At 41.2% G+C, this 21,970-nt stretch overlaps 1 protein-coding gene across 2 annotated transcripts in view; it reads right to left on the bottom strand.

The window, feature by feature from the left end:
- The window catches only part of LOC122798199, a 648,727-nt gene that overhangs the window by 96,387 nt on the left and 530,370 nt on the right, over positions 1–21,970 (bottom strand). For both annotated transcript variants that reach the window (XM_044066950.1, XM_044066949.1), the window contains exon 9: positions 2,510–2,616. In XM_044066950.1, the coding sequence (XP_043922885.1) occupies positions 2,510–2,616 (107 nt within the window). The remainder of the gene's footprint in view (positions 1–2,509; positions 2,617–21,970) is intronic.

Below are 21,970 nucleotides of genomic sequence, written 5' to 3'. Positions count from 1 at the left end.
TATTGGTAAAAAGTGGACCTGTACCTAACCAATGGGAGGGAAATACAACAGTATGATGAAGTCTGGTATGGTTACAGACGAAAGAGCTTACTTTACTGTTGGGATTTTGGAGGTCATTACCCTTGCTGTGGAATTTTGTTAAAGAACTGTGGAATAAACTTTATTGTGTTTGGATTACATAATTGTGCTTGGAATAATTTTATGGTGCTTGGATTCACCAATCTAGCATAGTATCTTGGGAACAAAGCTGCCTTCTATCTGATAGGAATGAGTTTTCTGATAAGATTTTGTGGACTATATCTTCTTGCTTTGGAAGGGAGATATCTATGAATTAGAAAGGCTTGTCAGCTATATGCACACTACCACTAGTTTTTTAAGGTTTACCTATCAATACTCTACTACTGATTTGAATTATTTAGATGCGTTAGTCAAGAGATCTACTTCGCATCAGCTGCAGAGCAGCATCTATAGGAAACCTACTAGAAAGAATGCTCTACTACACAAAAATAGCATGCACCCCAGACATATACCTAAGAATGTCTTGAAGGGGCAAGTGTATACAGTGCTTAGGTTGCATAATGATGGCATAGAGGCACACCAGTCCCTTGATGAGGTCCAAAAAGAGAATTTAGCTAGGGGATACTCTAAGAAAGAGATCACTGCTACTATTGATGAAGTATGGTCACAGAGAAGTGGTAGATTTAAGTCTTATTTTGGCAATGGAGCATATGCATCTGAGTCCATCCCTGCTACAAATGATTTTAGAGTTGTCCTCCAATACTCTAGTGATATCATTGAATATGTTTCTGTCACCAAAAAGAATTGGAATATTTTGCATGTAGTACCAGGACTACTTAATACGATTGGAGATGCACCTACTTTCTCATTTAGGAATAATAAGTGCTTAAAACAACACTTATGCAACAGAACAACCACTAATAGAACATTTCTCTCTTCACACATTGGCACATTTCCTTGTAGACGCTGCTCTGCATGCTCATACATCCATACCGGCACTACGTATACACATCCTACATGACACTTCACTATTAGTGGCACTTGCAATGCTGACTGCCACACCACTAATGTGGTTTCTCTTTCTGCCAGGCTTGTCATGCTTACTATGTGGGTAAAACCAATAGAATGCTCAAGGACAGCATCCTTGAGCATAGAAGGGATATTATTAACCAGTAAGATAGAAGTGCTCTAACCCAACATGTGAGACAGACCGATCATTCACATACATTTAAATTTCTGGTTATTCAAGTCATGCACCCTAATATCCAGGAAGGTGATATTGAGAACCACACAGAAAGTGAAGAGCAGAAATGGATTCTTATTTTGAATGCTGAGAAACCCCCAGGTTTAAACGGGACTACATCTCTGAAACCCTTTTTAAAGTCACGTTCCCTAAAACATTAAAATGTATATGTACTGACACACTTGTAAAGTCACTTTTTAGCAGTTGTCAGTAGTTTGTTTCAGATTTTTTAATTGTCTCTGCAGCTTACTTTTTATAAAGATTTAGTGATAGTTTTTATTTAAATTTATTTTTGTGTACATATTTTTAAATGTTTAATTGATGCTTATTGTCTCCATCAGCTGACCTGCTATATAAGTTGAGATGTAGTTGTATTCAGTGTCTGATGAAGCGACATTAACTATCGTGAAAGTGCTTACATTTTTATCCTTTAATAAACTTTGTTGGTTCGTGTAAGTTTGGCTACAGTTACTCTTTTGTTGAACGGTCATGTATGGCAGAAGTATCAAGGGATTTCACTACTGCAACAGTGAACATACTTGAATACCTACAATTACTGAAAGTTCCCTATAACACAGTACTATTTCTTCCCAAGAGGCCACAGTGGTGCAGTGGTTAGCATTGTTACCTCACAGCAACAGGTTCTCCAATTCAATTTCCGGCTGGAGCGCCTTCTGTGCAGAGTCTGCATGTCCTCCCTTCAGTCAAGTGAGTTTTAAAAACATGCTGGTAGGTGCGTGTGTGTATGTGTGTGCCTTCTGTGAAGGTTGGATGCCCGGCTGGCAACTCAACACCATAAAATCTTCACTGCCAATCAATCTATAAACAATCTACAGATCCCCTGTGGTGACCCTGAACCTGGAAAAGCCGAAAGACATTTAGTGTTTCTTCCCAAAGTTGATGCAATAACATTTAGTAAGATTCTTCTAGATCAGGGTATCCAGAGCCTCTGCTAAGTAAAAAAAATAAATCACAATGGATCAAGCCTATCACAGCCCTTGATTCACATCCCACATTCTCTAGTGGAAAATGTAAAGCATAAAATCAAATTACTGATGTCAAATTTCCAAATTAAAAAAAGTACGCAAAAGAATGAAAAAGGCAAGACTGTCAAAATGCAAAGCAATTTTTGAATTAAAGATTATGAAAAAATGAACATTTCTGTTTTAGCAGATTGTGTTAACTTCTGGACAGCATTTAGTATAGCAACAAAAAAAAACTCAAAGTAGTTTAGTTTACCAGCCTTACTTTTCTGTGTATTACATAAAAAATTTCATGGAGTGGAGCAAATATACCATGATTCTCATTGCACTGGAAGTATCGCTTTCCACCAAATACTCCATCATGACTTCCACCTAAGGAATAAACATGGTCATTTAAACAGCGTTTGCTAGTTATCAATGCAACAGTATTAAATCTTTGCAACTCCATACAAATAATCTATACCAGAGGAGGGATTTCTTAGCACAGTAGTTAGAAAAAGCAGGAAACGTCAACAACTAATTTCTAAAAAGGTATACAGTTATATTTTTATGTTGATATGCCTTACTGAAAAAATATTGACAGAATGTAATTTCTATCAAAATAAGCAAGTAATGACAATCCTACAAACATTACTTTCAACACCCTATTTTGTTATATTCAGAATGTTGCTACCACTTTCTTGCAGGCCAACAGCCCATGAGAAAATATTGTTAACAGGTCGGATGAGCTGATCCGTGGATCATCTTCCTGCCATAATTCAGGGCATAGACAGAGATTAAAGTATGGCAGAAAAACAAGATGTAATGTACAAAGAATATGATCAGTGATGGAATACATCAAAAAATGATAATGAACAGCCAGTATCTGTGGATAGGCTGCTGAGCCCATTTTAAGTTAATCAGAGTAACAGCTGCAAACAAAAAAGATGTGAATCGCTGTGTGGAGTCCTTTATATGGGATGTTATGATGCATTCCTAAAGTATGAATGATACCTAAAGTAGCAGATTATTTTTTCGTCTGGGTAACAAACTTATCAACAGCCAATACTCCAGTTAGTGCAAAATGATTGCACTATATTCTTGAGATATATATATATATATATATATATATATATATATATATATATATATATATATATATATATATATATATATATATATGACTAACCCAACTAATAACTTCGCCCACCAGAACAAACAGTATCTCAAAGTGAATTGGCTATGCCCATGTACCAACCCTGATTAAGTTATAAACTAAAAGCATATTCTGCAATTATAATAACTTGTAACTACATCCCCAAGCTCTGCTTCCAATCTGATGTCTCTTACTTTTAATTGTCTGTCCATGATAATTGTGAGTCCCTAACTAGGGAACACTACTAACCCATTGTATATAATCACTTTGTTTTTATAATTGTTTGCTAACTTCTGTGTAATCTATGTAAGTTTGTCTTTGTGGAGCTTTTCTCCCTAGGCCTCCGCTGAAAATGGACATGTATCCAGTCGGGCTATCCCGGTAAACAAATGTAAAATAAATAAAATAAATAAATAGACAGACAAAAGAACCAAACATCAATCTATATTACACTGGATACTAGTATCTCATCCTTCCCATATATCTCAAGCTGGGTGCCTGCCAGATGCCCTCAGCGACCACCTACCTACATTTCTAATAAGAAGCAAAGCTCCCCAATTGATCCAAGAAACTGTCAGGGAATGTAGGAATAGAAAAAACTTCAACCAACTCAACTTCAATAATGACCTAAAACTATGTAACTGGACCCCCCTAAAAAGCTTGGACCTTGATGAAGCAGTACTATACTTCAATATTACCTTCATTAACATACTTAACCACCATGCCACTCCTACAACTACAAGAATCAGAACTAAACATGCACCTTCTCTAACTTTAAATACTACAACATTACTCCGAGATAGGAACAAAGCATGGACAAACTTTCATAAAAGCAAATCCCACATAGACAAACGTACCATCAGTTACGTAACAAAGTCAAACAACTTATTAAAATAGACAAAATCTCCTACTACCAAAATACGCAGAATAAATATATTAACAACCCAAAAAAGTTCTGGGCTGCTGTCAACACAGTACTGCAACCAGGGAAAACAACCACCCCCACCCCCAAAATAGTGAACAACCATGACAACATCCCCACTCAGCTCAACAAATTCTTCACAGAAACTATCCAAACCTAGCCAACAACCCATCCCCATCTAAAATGCCCTTTTCACCCAAAACAAATCTCAGTTACCCCGTCTTCACCTTCAACCCAGTGCCAACCAAAATCATACAAAAATTACTCCTAAAGCTTAGGCCAGCCTCTACAGCCGCCGATAATATACCTTCCGAATATCTGCAACTAGCAGCTGAAGCAATAGCTTACCCTGTCTCCATATTAATATACAGATCTATCTCAGAGTGCAAAGTACTCCATCTTTGGAAAATATCATATATTACACCACTGCATAAAGGGGGTACCTCTATAGAACTTAGTAACTATCGACCCATAGCTTTACTATCCCCCCTATCAAAACCTCTAGAGAAGGTTGTCCAAATGCAACTGATGAAGTACCTCTTAGAAAACAAATTACTATCCACTCAGCAACATGGTTTCAGACCCTTCCATAGCACCACCACAGCACTTGCATCATTCACTAATACAGTCAATAACCACAGAAATAATGGACTGCTAGTATTTGCAACTCTCTTAGACTTATCTAAAGCCTTTGACATGGTCAACCATGAAAAACTTCTTCATACACTAACCACCATAAATCTCAGCTTCTGTAATATTTCTTGGTTTAAGAGCTACCTAGATGGTAGGCAACAAGCTGTAAAATTGCAAAATCATCTCTCTCCCTTACTGCCTGTATGAATGGGGTAATAGTATTACTGAACACTGTAAAGAAAAGTACAGTTTTGTACCTACCATAAATGTAGATGTTCGAGTGTTCACCCTGCTGCAGTCATCACACTTGGGTTATCCTGCTGTCAGGCGGTCCCCGCAGTCGGCCAGAGTTCCAAAGTCTTGGTCTGGCGTCGGTTGCTGTCGCTTCTTCCCTGACGTCAGTACGCCAGGGGTATATAAGAGGCATCCGACGCCATTTTCTTCAGTTTTTCTTGCCCCAGATGTCAGGTGCCCCCAATAGGTAGGCAATACATATTGCTATATAAAAATATATACATGCAGAAATAAAATAATACCTTCAGTCACATGCAAATACACCACAAAGGTTGTATAGGATAGAAAGGTATGGATAAGTCCAGCTAGTTCAGAGGGGATAGAGGGAGGGTAACCTGGACTGCAGCAGGGTGAACACTCGAACATCTACATTTATGGTAGGTACAAAACTGTACTATGTTCATCGTGTTACCCTGCTGCAGTCATCACACTTGGGTTGAATCCCAAAGCTAAGGATGGGTGGTGGAGTTAAACAGGGTTAGAAGAAGCTAGTAGGCCCTGCAAAACTGCAGTGGCAAAGCCAGCTCTAGTCTTAGAATATAGAGGTAAGTGATAGTGTTTGGTGAAGGTGTGCACTGAACTCCAAGTTGCAGCTTCCAGAATATCCTTGGTTGGCACCCCCCTGAGAAAGGCTACTGATGTAGCTGTAGCCCTGGTTGTGTGGGGCCTAATGCTAGCAGGTACTGGTTTCCCATGGCATTTAAATTGGAACCTGTGCACTGAGAGAGAGCCTTACAAGACTATCTGCAAATATATAGAGCTGAGTATATTTTTCTGTATTATTCTGTATTATAGAGCTAAATTGTTGCTTAGATATCTGTTGTCTTACTGTTCTGCAAATATACAGAGATCAGTATATATTTTTCTGGTTTTATAAATTTGCACTGTGATTCCTCACATCTCTGTTGAAAGTTGAAACTCTCTTCCCCACCCCCCTCTCTGTTCTTGGTTGTAGTTTAAATTTGGTGGCTTTGCAGTACCTGCCCCACTGTAGATTTGATCTAGGACACTCCCATCTCTTTACCGCATTCTACCTAATAAACCCTTTCTGCACTTGCTTTTAGTCCTTTTTAATTTAATTACATTTTTTCAAACTGTGTGTGCACTAATATTGCTACATACTCAAGTGTGCCAGCTTGCACTGCATGTGAATTGTTTTTACTACTGTTTCTGCTACTTTTCTGAAAAAAAAAAAAAAAATTGTAAGCCTGTTTCCTACCTTTCCTGTAATTAGTGTTCCAGATACAGATTTGCTGTATCCAGGACTGTTTGTAAGCTTCTGAGTCCCCCAAGCCTTTCTGTGTTGGAGGGAAGCCTTCTAGCTTATCAGTGGGAGTGGTAAGCATTAGGTAACCTGTCTACCACATAAGGAGTGGTTCTGGCCCAGAATTTGTAGTTATTGGCCGTTTGGGTGGTCTTCCATTTCTCTCAACTTTCTGATTTGAAGGCCCACATTTGCACTTGTTTCTGTCCTGTAACTCATGGGCCCATCTCATTTGCTCACTCAAAAAAAAAAAATTTATCTGCTTTTACTGTATTTGTGTTTCTTCCTACTTTATTTTGCTTTTGCGTCATCTTAATAGTACTCCATTGTATTTATTACTGTTTGGTGTAACTCATTCTAAGCCTTTTAGTTTAAGCACTTGGGCTTCAAACCAGTTGTTTTACATTAAGAAGGTTTGTGGTCTGCACTGTAGTGGCAGAACAGGTAGCTTACATCCTTCTAAGTTGGGAACTGCTGTATGAGGGCTCAGTGTCTGTTATTCTAAAAGTGTATTAATTCTGGTTTAAGCACTTTGGCTTCAGGCCAGTTATTTTACATTAAGAGGGTTCGTGGTCTGCACTCTTGTGGGAGGAGAGGCTGGACTCTGCCCTTCTGAGCTGGGAATTTCTGGTTAAAGGCTTTTAGTGCCTGCATATTTGAACTGCTTCTTACTGAAATTGGTACACCTTGTTTGCTGTAGCATAGACTAGATCCAGGCCTGCTGAATCTAGCTTTGTTTGTATAACTTGAGCACTAATCCAGGCATTCTTTAAAGTATTCAATTGTATTTATTACTGCTTGGTAGTAACGTGATTGAAGTGTAGCTATCATTATAAGTCTTTTGGATTAAGCACTTGGGCTTCAGACCAGTTGTTTTACATTAGGAAGGTTTGTGGCCTGGACTGTGGTGGCAGGACAGGTAGTTTACATCCTTCTAAGTTGGGAACTGCTGATTGAGGGCTCAGTGTCTGTTATTCTAAAAGTGTATTAGTTCTGGTTTAAGCACTTGGGCTTCAGGCCAGTTATTTTACATTAATAAAGTTCGTGGTCTGCACTCTTGTGGGAGGAGAGGGTGGACTCTGCCCTTCTGAGCTGGGAATTTCTGGTTAAAGGCTTATAGTGCCTGCATATTTGAACTGTTTCTTACTGAAATTGGTACACCTTGTTTGCTGAAGCATAGACTAGATCCAGGCCTGCTGAATCTAGCTTTGTCTGTATGCTTGTTGTTTGTTTGCCTGTTATTTCCCTGAAACGCTAATTCCACCTAAAACGTGGCTTTTCAGCGCTTCTGTGGATCCCTAGTGATATCTGCATTGCTTACTGTACTTATTTCCTTGTTTCACTTGAAAGAAAGTTACTGTTTGTCATTTTAAGTTACCTGTAACACATTGCATTTAAGTTACCTGGCACTTGCTCACTGAAGCAATTATATAAGTCAGCACTAAAAAATTAAAAGCACTACACCCTCACAAACTCCCCTTGAGTACCTTGTTCCCCACTGGCCCTTTTTTTCAATTATAAAGGAATTCCCAATACTATTATAGCATGTCCAAAGGTCAGTTGGCAATTTCCTCTCCGGTCCAGCTGGTGAATCTGGGAATCATGAGTAAATGTTACAACTGCCTCATGTACAGAGACAACCCTCTCCTCCTCCCAACAAATTCCAACACATGTGAGAGATGCAACCATATAGCCAAACTGGAGGCTAATTTCTCTCAACTCAGTACTGGCATAACCAGTCAGGAGGAGAAGGAAACCACACTCACTACGATTCCAGTCTCACATAGACCTACCACGACAGCAAACCAAACACAAACACACAAAAACATACTCGGAGGCTCTAAATAAAAATCTGCTTAAGCAGCAGAGACCTCCAAAGCAGACACCCAAGCAACCGCTACCCCAAAACAAAACATGTGCAACACATAGCTCACAAAGCCAGTGTGCCAAACAGTCACAGCCCTTAAGGCTAAACAACACACCTGATACACTTGTAATAGGTGACTATCGTCAGGCACACTGACGTCCCGCTCACCAGGCTGAACAAGGAGAAGGTCACAGTGAGCTGCCTGTCGGGCGCTAGGATCCTCCACATAACACAAGCACTCAGGTCACTCCAAGGCAAGTAAAAATATGACTCGGTCATTGTCCATGCTGGTGTGAATGACCTGAGACGTACCTCCCTGGACTACATGAAGAGAGACATAGAGGAGCTCTCTGAGCATGTAGCCCAGGCCGGTATGACCCTGACCTTGAGTAGCATCTTACCCTCACCAAGAATGATCCCACAATATGAAGACAAGATGATCAATTTCAACAATTGGCTTAAGTATTGGTGTCATTCAAAGGGGATCCAATGCCTGTCAGCCTGGGATGACATGCTCGACAAGCGACGATGCTTCGCTAGGGGCGGCGTGCACCTGTCACCCCTGGGCTTTCGGATATTGGCAAAGGCTCTTGCTTCCCCCATAGTGCCTTTTTTAGGCAAGGCTCAAAAGACTAACCCACCTCCATAGGTATCACAAGGGATAAGAAACTAAGAGTAATGCTACTCAACGCCAGAAGTCTAAACCTCAAGATGCATGCACTCGAAACTCTCCTTAGCATGGAGAACATCGATATCTGTGCAGTAACAGAAACCTGGTTCAAGGCTCCCGAGAGCACCCCAGCACTACCAGGTTATACCTCATACCATGCTTTCGGCCCCAAAACTCGGACCGAACCACAAAAGGAGGGGGGAGTATCAATATTCGTCAAAGATACCCACATCTCCAGGTTGGTGGCACAGCACGAAGCATCAGAGACTATCCATGTGCAACTAACATTCGGTAAAACTGCCTTCCAGTTTATAGCCTGCTACAGACCACCCTCCCAAACCCAGGAACCCCACTCGGCCTTCCTGAGAACACTGGAAAATATGAAGGTCTCTCCAAACACCATTATATTGGGTGACTTCAACTACCCAAACATAGACTGGGAGCATTACTCCAACACCCTAGCCCAAAGGTTCCTAGAATTTATAAACTCAAATGCTATGGAACAACTTGTTACCACTCCCACAAGAGGAGAAAACATACTGGACCTGATCATCACCAACATGGGGACTCTATGGTAAGATCAGACCATAAACTAATCTCACTGGATATTCACATCCCGACCCCACCCCCTGGCCCAGAAAACCACAGTGAAAAACTTCTCTAAAGCAAATTTCACACTCCTCAAAACCGAGGTGGAAACCTTCAAAGCCCCCAAGCCTGTGGAAAATACGGCCCAGACCGCAGAATCCTTTATAAACGCATTCTATGAACACCTTCAGGAATGCATGGATCATGCAATCCCAAATAAAACCAAGACCCAATCCTTCAAAGGCAGACATCCTGTCTGGTGGACCCCAGCCATAAACAAACTATACAATAGAAGGAGGAAGCTACTACCTGATAGAGCAAAATCCCAAAAAGGGAAGGGATCTCTGATCAGTATTAGCAAAAAACTACGGGCACTCATAAAATCGTCTAAGGCCAGCTTCAAGAGAAAAATTGCACAGGACACTAAGGATAATCACAAGGCTTTCTTTAGTTATGTTAGGAAACTGGGTGGGAATTCCCAGATATGCTCAGAATTACTCCAAATGACAAAAAATACATCAAACCTACAGACTTTGCCAACATCCTAGCTGACAGGTTCAGCGCAAACTTCTCCCCCCTCTCCCCACCAAAAGGGCAAATATCTATCCCAGCAGAGTGCTGCCCCCCTGACATCTCAGATGCTCAGGTAAGAGCCGCCCTCTCCAAAGCAAAAAACACAGCATCAATGGGACCAGACGGTGTCCCGGGCTGCATCCTACATGAACTCCAAGAAGAGCTAAACCCAAACATAAAACTACTGTTCAATCTCAGCCTTACTACAGGATATGTACCCAAAGAATGGAATACAGCAACAGTGGTCCCTCTCCACAAAGGTGGTGCCTCAACGGATCCTGGAAACTATCGCCCCATAAGCCTGACTAGCTTGGTCTGCAAAGCTATGGAAAGGATCATCATGGACCTCATAAATAAAGATATTGGGGACCTACAGACACTGGATCCTACCCAGTTAGGCTTTGTTAAGGGCAGATCCTGCCTCTTAAACCTGGTCGATTTCTTTGAAACAGTCACCAAGGCCATTGATGAGGGGAAGGTGGTCCACACAGCCTACCTGGACCTCGCAAAAGCCTTCGATACAATACCCCACTCGGGCATTATAGATAAGCTCACCAGCTTAAATATAAACCCCTATGTCACTAGATGGGTTGCAAACTGGCTCAAGGACAGAACACACATGGTTAGAATTGCTGGAGCCATGTCAGACTCCAAACCAGTTACAAGTGGCGTCCCACAAGGCTCAGTCCTGGGACCTCTCTTGTTCGGTATATATTTCTTGGAGGTACAGGCCAACACGGAAGGACTGTGGATGACCAAGTTCGCAGATGACTGCAAACTGGGTGCCATAATCGACTCTCCAGCCGACACAAGCATCCTCCAAAAGGGCCTCATAGAAACAGACAACTGGTGCCAGAGCCATGGCCTCAAGCTAAACGCCAAAAAGTGTATAGTTATCCCCTTTGGCAAAAACAAAGTGCCCACAAATTACCGCATAGGTGGTAATCCATTAAGTACAGAAGAAGTAATTAGGGACCTGGGGACCCAAGTTGATAGCAATCTCTCATTTGACAACCACGTGGCCAAAGTGGTTAGAAAAACATTTTATATAGCCCACCTAGTCATGAAGGGATTCATATCTAGATCAGGGGAGGTCATCGTGCCTCTTTACTCATCCCTCATCAGGACCATAATGGAGTACAATGCCCCTTTTGGGATGTACCTTACCAGACACCTGCAGCAACTGGAAAGACCCCAAAAGTACCTCACCAAGAGGATCAAAGGGCTCAAACAGATGCCATATGCTGCCCGGTTAAAGAAACTCCAGCTCTACTCAGTGGCATACCACTTGCTCAGAGGCGATCTGTGCCTGACGTATAAAGCCATGTCCAACCCGGAATTAATGGACATGCTGCACCTCAGAAAATCCAAATCCCATCGAGCTACGCTCGAGAGACTTGAACCTCAGCACTGAAATAAATAGGACATGCTGGAGGGACAGATTCATAACCCAGAGGCTCCCTTCACTCTGGAATAAAATCCCAGTCCAGGTTAGGCAGAGTCCCTCATTGACTCTCTTCAAGAGGAATCTTGATGAATGGATGGGAGATCGTAGGTTTACCCCGGGTATCACTTCTGTGTCACTGTTAGACAGAGACACAGTATACTAACCTCGAAAAAGGGCATAGCAAAATTAATTTAAAATGGGTGGCGAAAGCCAAACACACTCTGGCTAGGCTTATAAATGCCCTACGGCAGATAACCTAGTATGAACCTATGAACCTAGCAGAAACGTATGCAATGTCCTATCCATTTTGAAATGGTCTGTTTTGAGATAGCTTTTCCTTGTGATCCTGCAGCATAGGCTACAAAGAGCTGGTCAGAGTTTCTGAAAGCCTTAGTTTTATCCAAGTAGTAGCATAATTGTCTGTGAATGTCCAAAGAGTGCAGGAGTCTTTCTCCTTTGTTCTGGGGATTTGGGAAAAAGGTGGGCAAATGAATGGTTTGGTTAAGGGCCACACTGGATACCACCTTTGGCATAAAGGAAGGGTTAGTTCGTAGAGAGACTCTGTCTTGATGAAAAATGAGGAAAGGCTCCACTGCCATTAGTGCCTGTAGCTCTGAGACTCTTCTAGCTGAGGTTATTGCTAGCAGCAAGGCAGTTTTCCATGAAAGAAACTTTAAATCAGCTGAGAAAGCTGATTCAAAGGGCGGTAGTGTAAGCTTTTCTAGAACAAAGTTGAGATCCCAAGTAGGTGTTGGTGCTCTCTTGGGCGGTCTTATGTTCTTAGCCCCTCTAAGGTACTGTCTCAGGAGTGGATGTGAAAATAAAGGAGGATCCGTGTTGTAATGAACTGAAATTGCTGTGGCGTGGATCTTAATAGATGAAAAGGAAAGTCCGTTGTGCAACATCCCAGTTAAATATTGTAGAATCTGAGGAATGTTTGGATCCAGGGGATTTTGGCCTTTAGCCTGGTTCCAGAAGCAAAATCTTTTCCATTTGTCTGAATAGGTTTTCCTGGTGCTGGGCCTCCTGGCCTCCAGAATGACATCCATTACAGCTTTGGATAGGTGTTGGTTGATTGTTTAGGTAATTTGCCATGCAGCCAGGTTTAAAGTCTTGAGCTGGCTGTGTAGAATTTGATTGTCTCGCTGGGTGAGCAGGTGAGGAATGTGTGGTAAAATCCATGGTGGGCCGTGGGCCATGTTCTTTAGAATTGGTTACCAGTGCTGGCGTGGCCAGTCTGGTGCAATGAGTATCATTTGTGGCCTCTCTAATATGACTTTCAGCAGCACCTATGCTAGAAGAGGCAGTGGAGGAAAGGCATACACTGTTAATGTTTTCCAACTGAATGAGAGGGCGTCCACTTTCCAAGCTTGTGGGTGGAATGTCCTTGTGCAAAATTTTTGAAGTTGGTAGTTTTGGGGGTTGGCAAACAGATGTTTGGGCATCCCCATTTTTGAGTTATCATTGCAAATACTTGTGGCTCCAGTTTCCACTCGTGGGGATCCATGATGTTTCTGCTTAGGTAGTCTGCCAATGTGTTTTTCTTTCCTGGCAGGAATTGTGCTTGTAGTTGAACTTGGTAAGACAGTGCTGTGTTCCACAAGGCCATAGCTTGCCTGCATAGAGGGTAGGAATGTGTGCCCCCTTGCTTGTTGATGTACCACGTTACTGTGGTATTGTCCATCTTTATCATTAGTTGTCCTGGGTGTAAGAGGTCCTTGAAAGCTGTTAGGGCATTCTGTACTGTTAGCATTTCCTTTTGATTGATATGCAGATGCCTTCGATCTGTAGTCTATTTGCCCTGAATGCACTGTCCTGCCATGTGTGCTCCCCAGGCATAGTCCGAAGCATCTGTTGTTATAGTTTGCCTGGCTGTGGGTAAGGTGAAAGGCTGACCCTTGTTGAGGTGACATGCCTATGCCCACCATAGAAACTCCTGTTGAAGGCAGGGAATGAGTGGTATCTTTGTTTCCAAGCTGTGGTTGTGCTGAGTCCATACGCTTTTCAGGTACCATTGTAATTTCCTCATATGCAGTTTTGCAAATGGTATTAGTAGTATGCAAGATGCATTGAATCCCAAGGCCTGCAGAATCTTTCTTGCAGGGAGTTGGGTCTTTGTTGCCATTATTTTGAAGTATTGAGTCAGCTGTTGTTGCTTGTCTGGCGTGAGATAAGCCATCTGGGCCATTGTATTCAAGCTGGCACCCAGGAATATTATGTTTTGTGAGGGCACTAGTTTTGATTTTGTTTCGTTTACTGTGTACCCTAGGCAACTTAGAAGGTGTTTGACAAATGCCAGATGTTTTAAAAGCATGTCCTTGCTTTCTGCTTGAATAAGGCAGTCATCCAGGTATGGGTATATTTGAATTCCTCTTTGTCTGCAGTATGCAATTACTGGTACCAGGCATTTTGTGAAGACCCTGGGCGCAGTAGATAAGCCAAAGGGCAGTGCAGAGAATTGATAATGGGTTGAATCTGCAATGAAGCGGAGGTATCTTCTGCAATTTTGTCTGATAGGGACATGCAGGTATGCCTCCTTGAGATCCAGCGTTACTAGCCAAGCCTTCTTGTCCAGCATGGGAAGAAGCTGCTGTAGTGTTAGCATCTTGAATTTTGGTACTTGCAGATAGGTGTTCAGAATTGAAAGATCCAGAATGGGTCTCCATGCTTTGTCCTTTCTGGGGACTTGAAAGAGTCTTGAGTAAAATCCTTGTCCTTGCTCCTGTGTAGGTACCTGTTGAATGACTCATGTCCATGAGAGCTGTAATTTGTTTTTGTGCCTCTGCCCATTGATTTGGTGGCAGGTTTGGCATTCCTTTTTTCCTTGGCAAGGTATGAAGGTGGACTCTGTATCCTTGTGAGACAATGTTTAGGACCCATTTGTCTTTTGTGATGATGTGCCAGTTGTCTGCAAAAAGTGCTAATTTTCCTCCCAAGGGAGCTGCCAAGAGAGATTTGCTTGGTAGTTGGAGGGTTGAGTCATTGTGTTTGTCTTCTGCTAGCTTGGAGCCTGTCTTCATCTCCTTTCTGGGTTGCGGCACCCCATTGGCGAGGTTTGTAAGGGCCTTGTGACTGATCTCTGCCCCTTCGGCGTCTGTATTTGCCCCTCTGTGGTCTGTCAGAAGCTGGAAAGGACCAGTTTTTTGTTGACCAATTTCTGCTGAAACGAGGGGGTTGTACCTGTAAAAAATCCTTGACAGTCTGCATAGACTTTGCCTTATCCTCCATTTTCTTTAAAACCTCTTCTGCTTTGACACCAAATAAGACATCCTGCTGTAAAGGTGCATCCAATAATTTTGCTTTAACATGATCAGGTAGGGTTTGTTCTTTTAACCAAGCATGTCTATGTGTGACAGACCCAGTAACAGCTGCTCTACAGGAAGCTTCCATTGAATCAAATCCACATTGTAAAGTATGTTTGCCCACCTGTTCAGCTGCATGCAACAGATCCTGCATTTCCTTGAATTCAGACTGTTCAGAATGTGTGCTCAGTTTTTGTTTTAATTGAGACATTAGGAATTGCTGATATTTCAGCATGTGAAACTGGCAATTTAATGCTCTCATAGCCAGAGTAGCGGAGGTGTATATCTTCTTTCCCCATCTATCTAGGGCTCTGGAATCCCTCTCAGAGGGTACAGGATTTTTAGCCATAGAGGCTTTAGCCCCTTTGGGACCCTGGGAAATTGTTTCTGGGTCGGCCAGAGGGCTTTTATAAAGGAATTTGTGTTTGTCAGGTACTCTGTAGTATCTGTCTGGTTTGGCTGGAGCAGGAGGTAGGGAGTCTGCATTTAGACTAGACTCTAAGTAAACATCATCCACAATATCTAAAACTGGAGGGATAGCAAGTGGTCTGTGCTGGGGTAGTAAAAGGAACTCTCAGAGCCTTTTCTTAGAATCAGAGTAGTCCTGGCCTTCCCAGTGGAAATGTTCCCTCATGGTATGTAAAGTTTCCCCAAAGGAGTAGTCTTCAGGGGAAGATGCTGAGGGAATAGAGTCTTCAGCATCAGAGTCTTCATAAGGGGGAAAAGCGGAATCCTGTTCCTCAGAAGAATCTGAGGAAATAGAAACCTGGTCAGAGGAAGCATAATCCTCCTCTTGTCTTGGCCTTTTATCTGGAGGGGGATGGGAACCCCTGATTAGGGTAATCAAATCTTCAGCCATCTTAAGCATCTGTTTCTTAGGCATGGGGCCTTGAGCTGGAGACTGGTGTACAGTCGTTTTTGGTTTTAATGGAGTTTTAAGCTTAGCATAAGATTTAATGGTGAGTGTAGTCGGTCTGAAGACACCTTCTGTAACCGAAGGCTTTTCTACTGCACTAGGATCACCTTCTGCTCCGGTGTCGGAAGGGCCTAAAGAAGATGGCTGCGACGGCCTAGTACACTCTGCTTGAGAATCCGAAGCTGTCTGGGGTTCCAATTCCATGGTCATCAGGGGCTGTGTAGGCGCCTCACTGAAAACCGGAGAACCGGCGACAGGCCAAGCAGAGGCCTCGGAGTCTGGCTTGGTTCTAGGCTGCCTGTCCTTATCCTTGCGTTTTTTATGCATGCCGGTCGTCGGCTGCTCAGACGGCATGATATAATTAAATTTTCTACCAAAGTAATGTCGTGCGAAGTCAAAACAGCGTTTGATAGTTTGTTTATTAAAGCTAGCACAAAACCGACAACCTGTGACGTTGTGGTCTGGGCCTAGGCAAGGAATACAATAAGAATGGAAGTCCTTATGAGGTATTTGCTTCCCACAAGAAATGCAATTGTTAACTTTTTCTGACATCGGACTGAGGCAAGAAAAGGTTCCCCAACGGGGTACTTAGCTTTATTGAAGACTTTGGACTGAAATTCGATTCGAAAATCTCAGGTGTCGGCCGACCGGCACTTGCGAACTGCTTCTGCTTCGGGCACCGCGTGGCAAGAAAGACTGAAGAAAATGGCATTGGATGCCTCTTATATACCCCTGTCGCACTGACGTGAGGGAAGAAGCGACAGCAACCGACGCCGGACCAAGACTTTGGAACTCTGGCCGACTGCGGGACCGCCTGATGGCAGGATAACCCAAGTGTGATGACTGCAGCAGGGTAACACGATGAACATCCTAAAGGACATAGCATGTCTCTCATATGTAGAAATGAGTTGTGAAGTTATCTACTCTATCTTCTTGCTATTAAACACCTCTATAACATGTATATAATAATGTAGACTGTGAATGTTGGCAAATACACTCTTTGGTTAACTCACTATCTTATGTTTACTATACTTTTATAAGAAGTATAAAGATTGTATACTCTATATATTGTTTAATGAACCTTTTGGTTAACGTCTTTCTCTCGTTAATGATTGTACTGCTCTGGAGCTTTTCTCCCCGGGCCTCCACTGAAAATGGACATATATCAAGTTGGACTCTCCCAGTTAACAAATTTAAAATAAAAAAAAAATAAATAAATAACCAGCTTTTTCAAGAGGCAAGCAGTACATTTCTATGGACCAGAAAGTCTCCAGTCAACTTAAAGTAGCATGGACAGAAACAAGGCTACTTAACTCCCTGGGCAGAGTTTTCCAGTACTAAAAATTACTCATTCTCCAGATTCTTAACAAGTAACCTACTATCTACAATATCTGCATTTTTGCTTTCGACAATTTCTCCAATCTACTGTATTACTTGTCTATGACTGGTTAATTTATCTGTACTATCTGTATATTTTGTTCAATGAGATATTTTGGCTATATCTTCAGCTTTACAGCCACTGAGTATAATCCACTGACATGGCTGCTAATATCCACTCAACCCATTTTATGGGGCAACAGTATGGCCGACATATGGTCATCAAAAAAGCACCATTAGAGAGAGGATTCTATTTGATCCACACTGTTTCCAGCACATGCCAATGAGGGTCCAAGAATTAAGCATTCAAAAAGCAATGTCAGGGCTTGTCACTCGCTTCCTTGAGTGGCATTACCCAGAATAGCACCATCTCCTTGTAGTCAGCCTCAGATCATCAGTGTGGATTTTAGATTGAGTGCACATCTGAGGAAATGTGCCCCCCCCCAGGTGCAGAACCATAGCTAGGATATCTGGTGTCCTTCGACATTTTTTCAAATTACAGCCTCCTCAACTCAAAGTTAAGGAAGAGTGAGGATAAAAAAATAAATAAAATAAAAGCTCTTCTCTACTCTGTAACTTCATAATACTACTTGTAATAACTGTAAAAAGCAGCTTGTGACAGTTACTACCACAAACTGAGTGCTTCAGCTGTAAAAGCAAATTCAATCTATGCATTAATTTATGAAGGTGGGATGTCTCTGTGGATTCATTAATCAATGCTGGTACTGTACTTGCTTACCATCATCATATCATGCACCCTAACAGCACTTGCCCAGGGCAGCTGCCACCTTCACCCCACCCTAGTTAGAAATCTACCCAGGGGACATGAATAATCCTGGGGCACAGTCAGGTCTTCACCGCACTGACACAAACCCGTCTGTTTAGTAAGGTATGTATTTATGTTGTGTTGTTTTCCAGTCCCAAGTAGAATCATAATGTATAATGTCATAACTATCAAAGCAGTGCAGGTCTTGCCTATAAATCACTCAACGGGATGGGTAAACTGGTCTAAGGATCCTTTTAATTCCCTACCTAAGCCTCAAAGTCACAAATATTTACAGATAGAAGTCAATCAAATATTCATAAACAAATACAAGTATAATAAACAGATAAAATAAATGTACTCAGTACAAACTAATATATGCAGTGGAGATAAATTAAGAATCTAGAGCTTTTACAAGTTGGACAACTAATGTAATTTGATGGGTTCAGATTCGACGATGTTAACGTTCAACATTTCAGTTGTTCGATGCATTCATCTTGATGATGTGTGGTTCGATGGAGTGGTTGTTCGATCATTTAAAATAGATACTCTTCCATTCAATAACAAAAAAGTTTCCATCTATACACTAACAAGCAGAAACACTGAATAAAACTCTTGAGAACTACAAAACAGTAGAGGAGTGACAAAATAAAACAATGGACAGAGAAATTAATCAGACATATAACTGAAGAAAAAGGCAAATAAATAGTTATTGAAAGAAGAACAAAGTACTATGAAAAAAAAAAGAAAAAGTAAAAGAGCAAGATAACTGGTAAGAATGACGGTAGAAATTATTCCAAGCAGCAGTTCAATAAAAAGAAAGATTAGCAGATAGTGTGGACATCTAATGAACCAAGAATCACCTGTATGGGTGGAGTGACTAATGTGGTAGGACTAAAAAAATGCAGCATGAGTAGCATTGGTTCATGGGATCCCATCATTCCACAATAAGGAACAGACTTAAGTATAGGTGAGATGCAAGCATATCTCGATAATGTGGTGCATTCTCAGTATGTGAAAAGACATGGATATTAATAATAAACAAAAAAGTAAATAAAGGGCTAATTAATTGTATAAACAAACAGTTTAGGCTACATTATACTTTCTTTTTACAAGCACAAATGTTAGTGAGAATAAGAAGTAATATCAGCATCAACAAATGTGATAGAAAATAATACTTTAAAATATTAGCCTACAGGTCTAGAGGAAGCATTTCCAAGATGTATACCAGTATATAAGATCTAAGCAATGAACTTGGGTGCTAGAGGGCCATATAGTTGGAGAATGCAGAACTTGCAGGTCCTTTAGCATCTCCTTCTCTCCCTCTCACAAATCTCAGTTCATATTGACATCATCTTTAGCAGCAGCTTGGTAAATTAGCAACAGAGGGCAGCCACCAAATTGGTAGTCAACCCAAACCGAAGTTAAGTGGAAAAATAGAAAGAAGCTTATTTTCTTAACTGTAACAAAAGTATATAGTAATATTTTAGAAGTTGTTACTTTTTAAATGAATGAATACTGGCATTGGTGCAGAACTGTGATAATAAATGAATGCTAACAAAACACTGCCAATCCTCCATTTCTGCCTGATTGGCATTGCCAATCATGCCCAATAACAGCTTGCTCCTTCTCCCTGCCCTAGCTATGGCTGTAGAATCATCCCTCACTTTCTCAGGTTGTAGTTTCACTTACTATCTCACATCACATTGACAACACAGTTCCCTTCCATCTCTACACTACATTTTTCTTTAACACTTACTCCTACGCCTATTGCTACATCCTTTCAATGCACCATAATTGTCCAAAACAGCACAGGAACAATTGTGAAAGAAATAATAAAATTAAGTCAGGAGTCTTGGGGCTCCTAGGCTCTCAGAAGCCATGGGGTACTAGATGGTTTAAAATGCATTTTAGTGCTTCCCCCAACCTTTTGAGTTAATGATGACCTGAATAAAAATGAAGACTACGGAAAGAAATCCAGTACCACACCTAAAAATAATGGTAATTACTTTCTGTATGTCCCTCTGGTGTTAGAATGTGATGAAAGTGAGGGAAGAAAGAACCAGAGTGACATGCTTCAACTTGCTGCTGCCATACATATAAACAGCATGCTTCCTCATTTTTACCCCAAATGACTGCCACCTTCTGTGGACCCCTCTGATGACAGACTGTGACGAAAGTGAAAAGCAAACAGAGCATAGTAACACATTTCAGCTTGCTGCTGTCAAACATTTACACAGCATTACTCTCTATCCCTACCCCAGAAGAGCAGTGCATGTATACACATCTGATGTTTAAATGTGAGGAGAGTGAAAAATGCAATCCAAGTAATTTGTAATAAATTCCAATTTGTTGCTCCTAGGCAGTACATTGCTGCTAGACAAGCTATAGTGAACTTCTGTGCAGACCATTGAGGTTGGATTGTTATGAAAATTTAAGAAATAATGCTCACACTGCCCCCAGACCCCCAAGCAAGCTGTAGTGATCTTGTCTGCACACCAACAAATATGGCCAGTTTTACAAAAGAAAGCCTGAAACACAATTCACTTATACAGCCTGGGGTGCTCGGTGACACATTTTATGTCTTATTTGTATAAAACAGTGGCTTGTTTCCTTTTTTTTTTTGCTGCTACTGAGGAGAGTTATGTATGTGTTTGCTAATACCATGCGTGTCCACAGATAAAAGGCTGCAATATTTTTTTTCACACAGACATGCATGCATACTGACACTGTTCCTGATAAGCCACATCTATCAAACTATAGCAAAGCATGTAGTGTTTTACAGCCATGTTGCAACAGTGTCAAAAGGCTTCTGGCTGCCTTTGGGGTGTTGGAAAACCAGTACACTTGGAAAAACCCATACAAAGATAGGAAAGACATGCAGACTGCAAAAAGAAGTCACAGCCAAGAACTCAACCTGAGAAGCAAGAGTTATGAGACAGATACTCTCTGTGCCACTGGTCAGTTGTTTTCACAAACATCTTCTCAGACCACCACAGGTAGTCACACATTGTACACAACATTGATGCTTGTAATGGAAAGTGGAAGGAATTATGTCAAACTTGCTACTCCTAAATAGAGGACAACACACACACACACAACACCAGTAATAGAGTTACACTAAATTCAGTATATACAACATAATGTGGACAGTTGCCTGATAAGTTAAATCAGTTACAGTTTCTGTGATCAAACAACAACAGGGGCAAGTAGTTTTTATCCACAGACAGCTTCCATACAAATTAATTACAGACACTTGGACTGAAAGCAACTAAGACTTCTGATTTAAAATTACCACAATAAAGAGTTCCAGCTTGCTTCACATAAATTCGCATTAGTCCTGCAAGCCAGAATAATTATTGTTTAACCTGAGAAAATAACACAGTCAATCACGCTTCCCATACTCCCCAATTATTGTAAACATACTGATTTTGTACACCTCAGATGCTTGTTATTTAAATAACAACAATGGTCAACTTAAATACCTCAAATTTGTTTCAAGCATAGCCACATTAAAGCATTCCAATTTACTTCACACAAATACAAATTAGTCCTGCAAAGCTAGAATAATGACTGTTTAACTTCAAGAAATGATAGTAAGGCAGTTTTCAATAACAGGCATACTATTAACCAGAAATCAAAACCAATTTGCTGATGATGCATACTTTAGATTCCTGTGATAAAATTCAAATTTAATGATAATAAGGAGGTGACTGACCACAGTAATGTATTTCAAGTTTGTTTTGTAAAAGTGCACAGTAGCTATATTATGCTGCATTGTCTCTGTTTTAATTGTCTGGTTTAGCACTAGCTTCACCCACAAACATCTCCCTTAACCAATATTTGCAACCACTTTTGTTGTCTATGTATACCTCAGTCAAATCAGCTACAGGATTCCACATTGCTTCTGCTTTAATTTTCCTGCTGGGTAAAAGCTTCATCCACACACAATACCCAGCTAGTTCCATCCAACAC

The sequence above is a fragment of the Protopterus annectens genome, chromosome 3.part1 (assembly GCF_019279795.1).
Source record: "Protopterus annectens isolate FY-2018-M chromosome 3.part1, PAN1.0, whole genome shotgun sequence".
NCBI classification, from domain to species: Eukaryota; Metazoa; Chordata; order Ceratodontiformes; family Protopteridae; genus Protopterus; species Protopterus annectens.
This window is presented reverse-complemented; position numbering and strand designations above follow the sequence as displayed.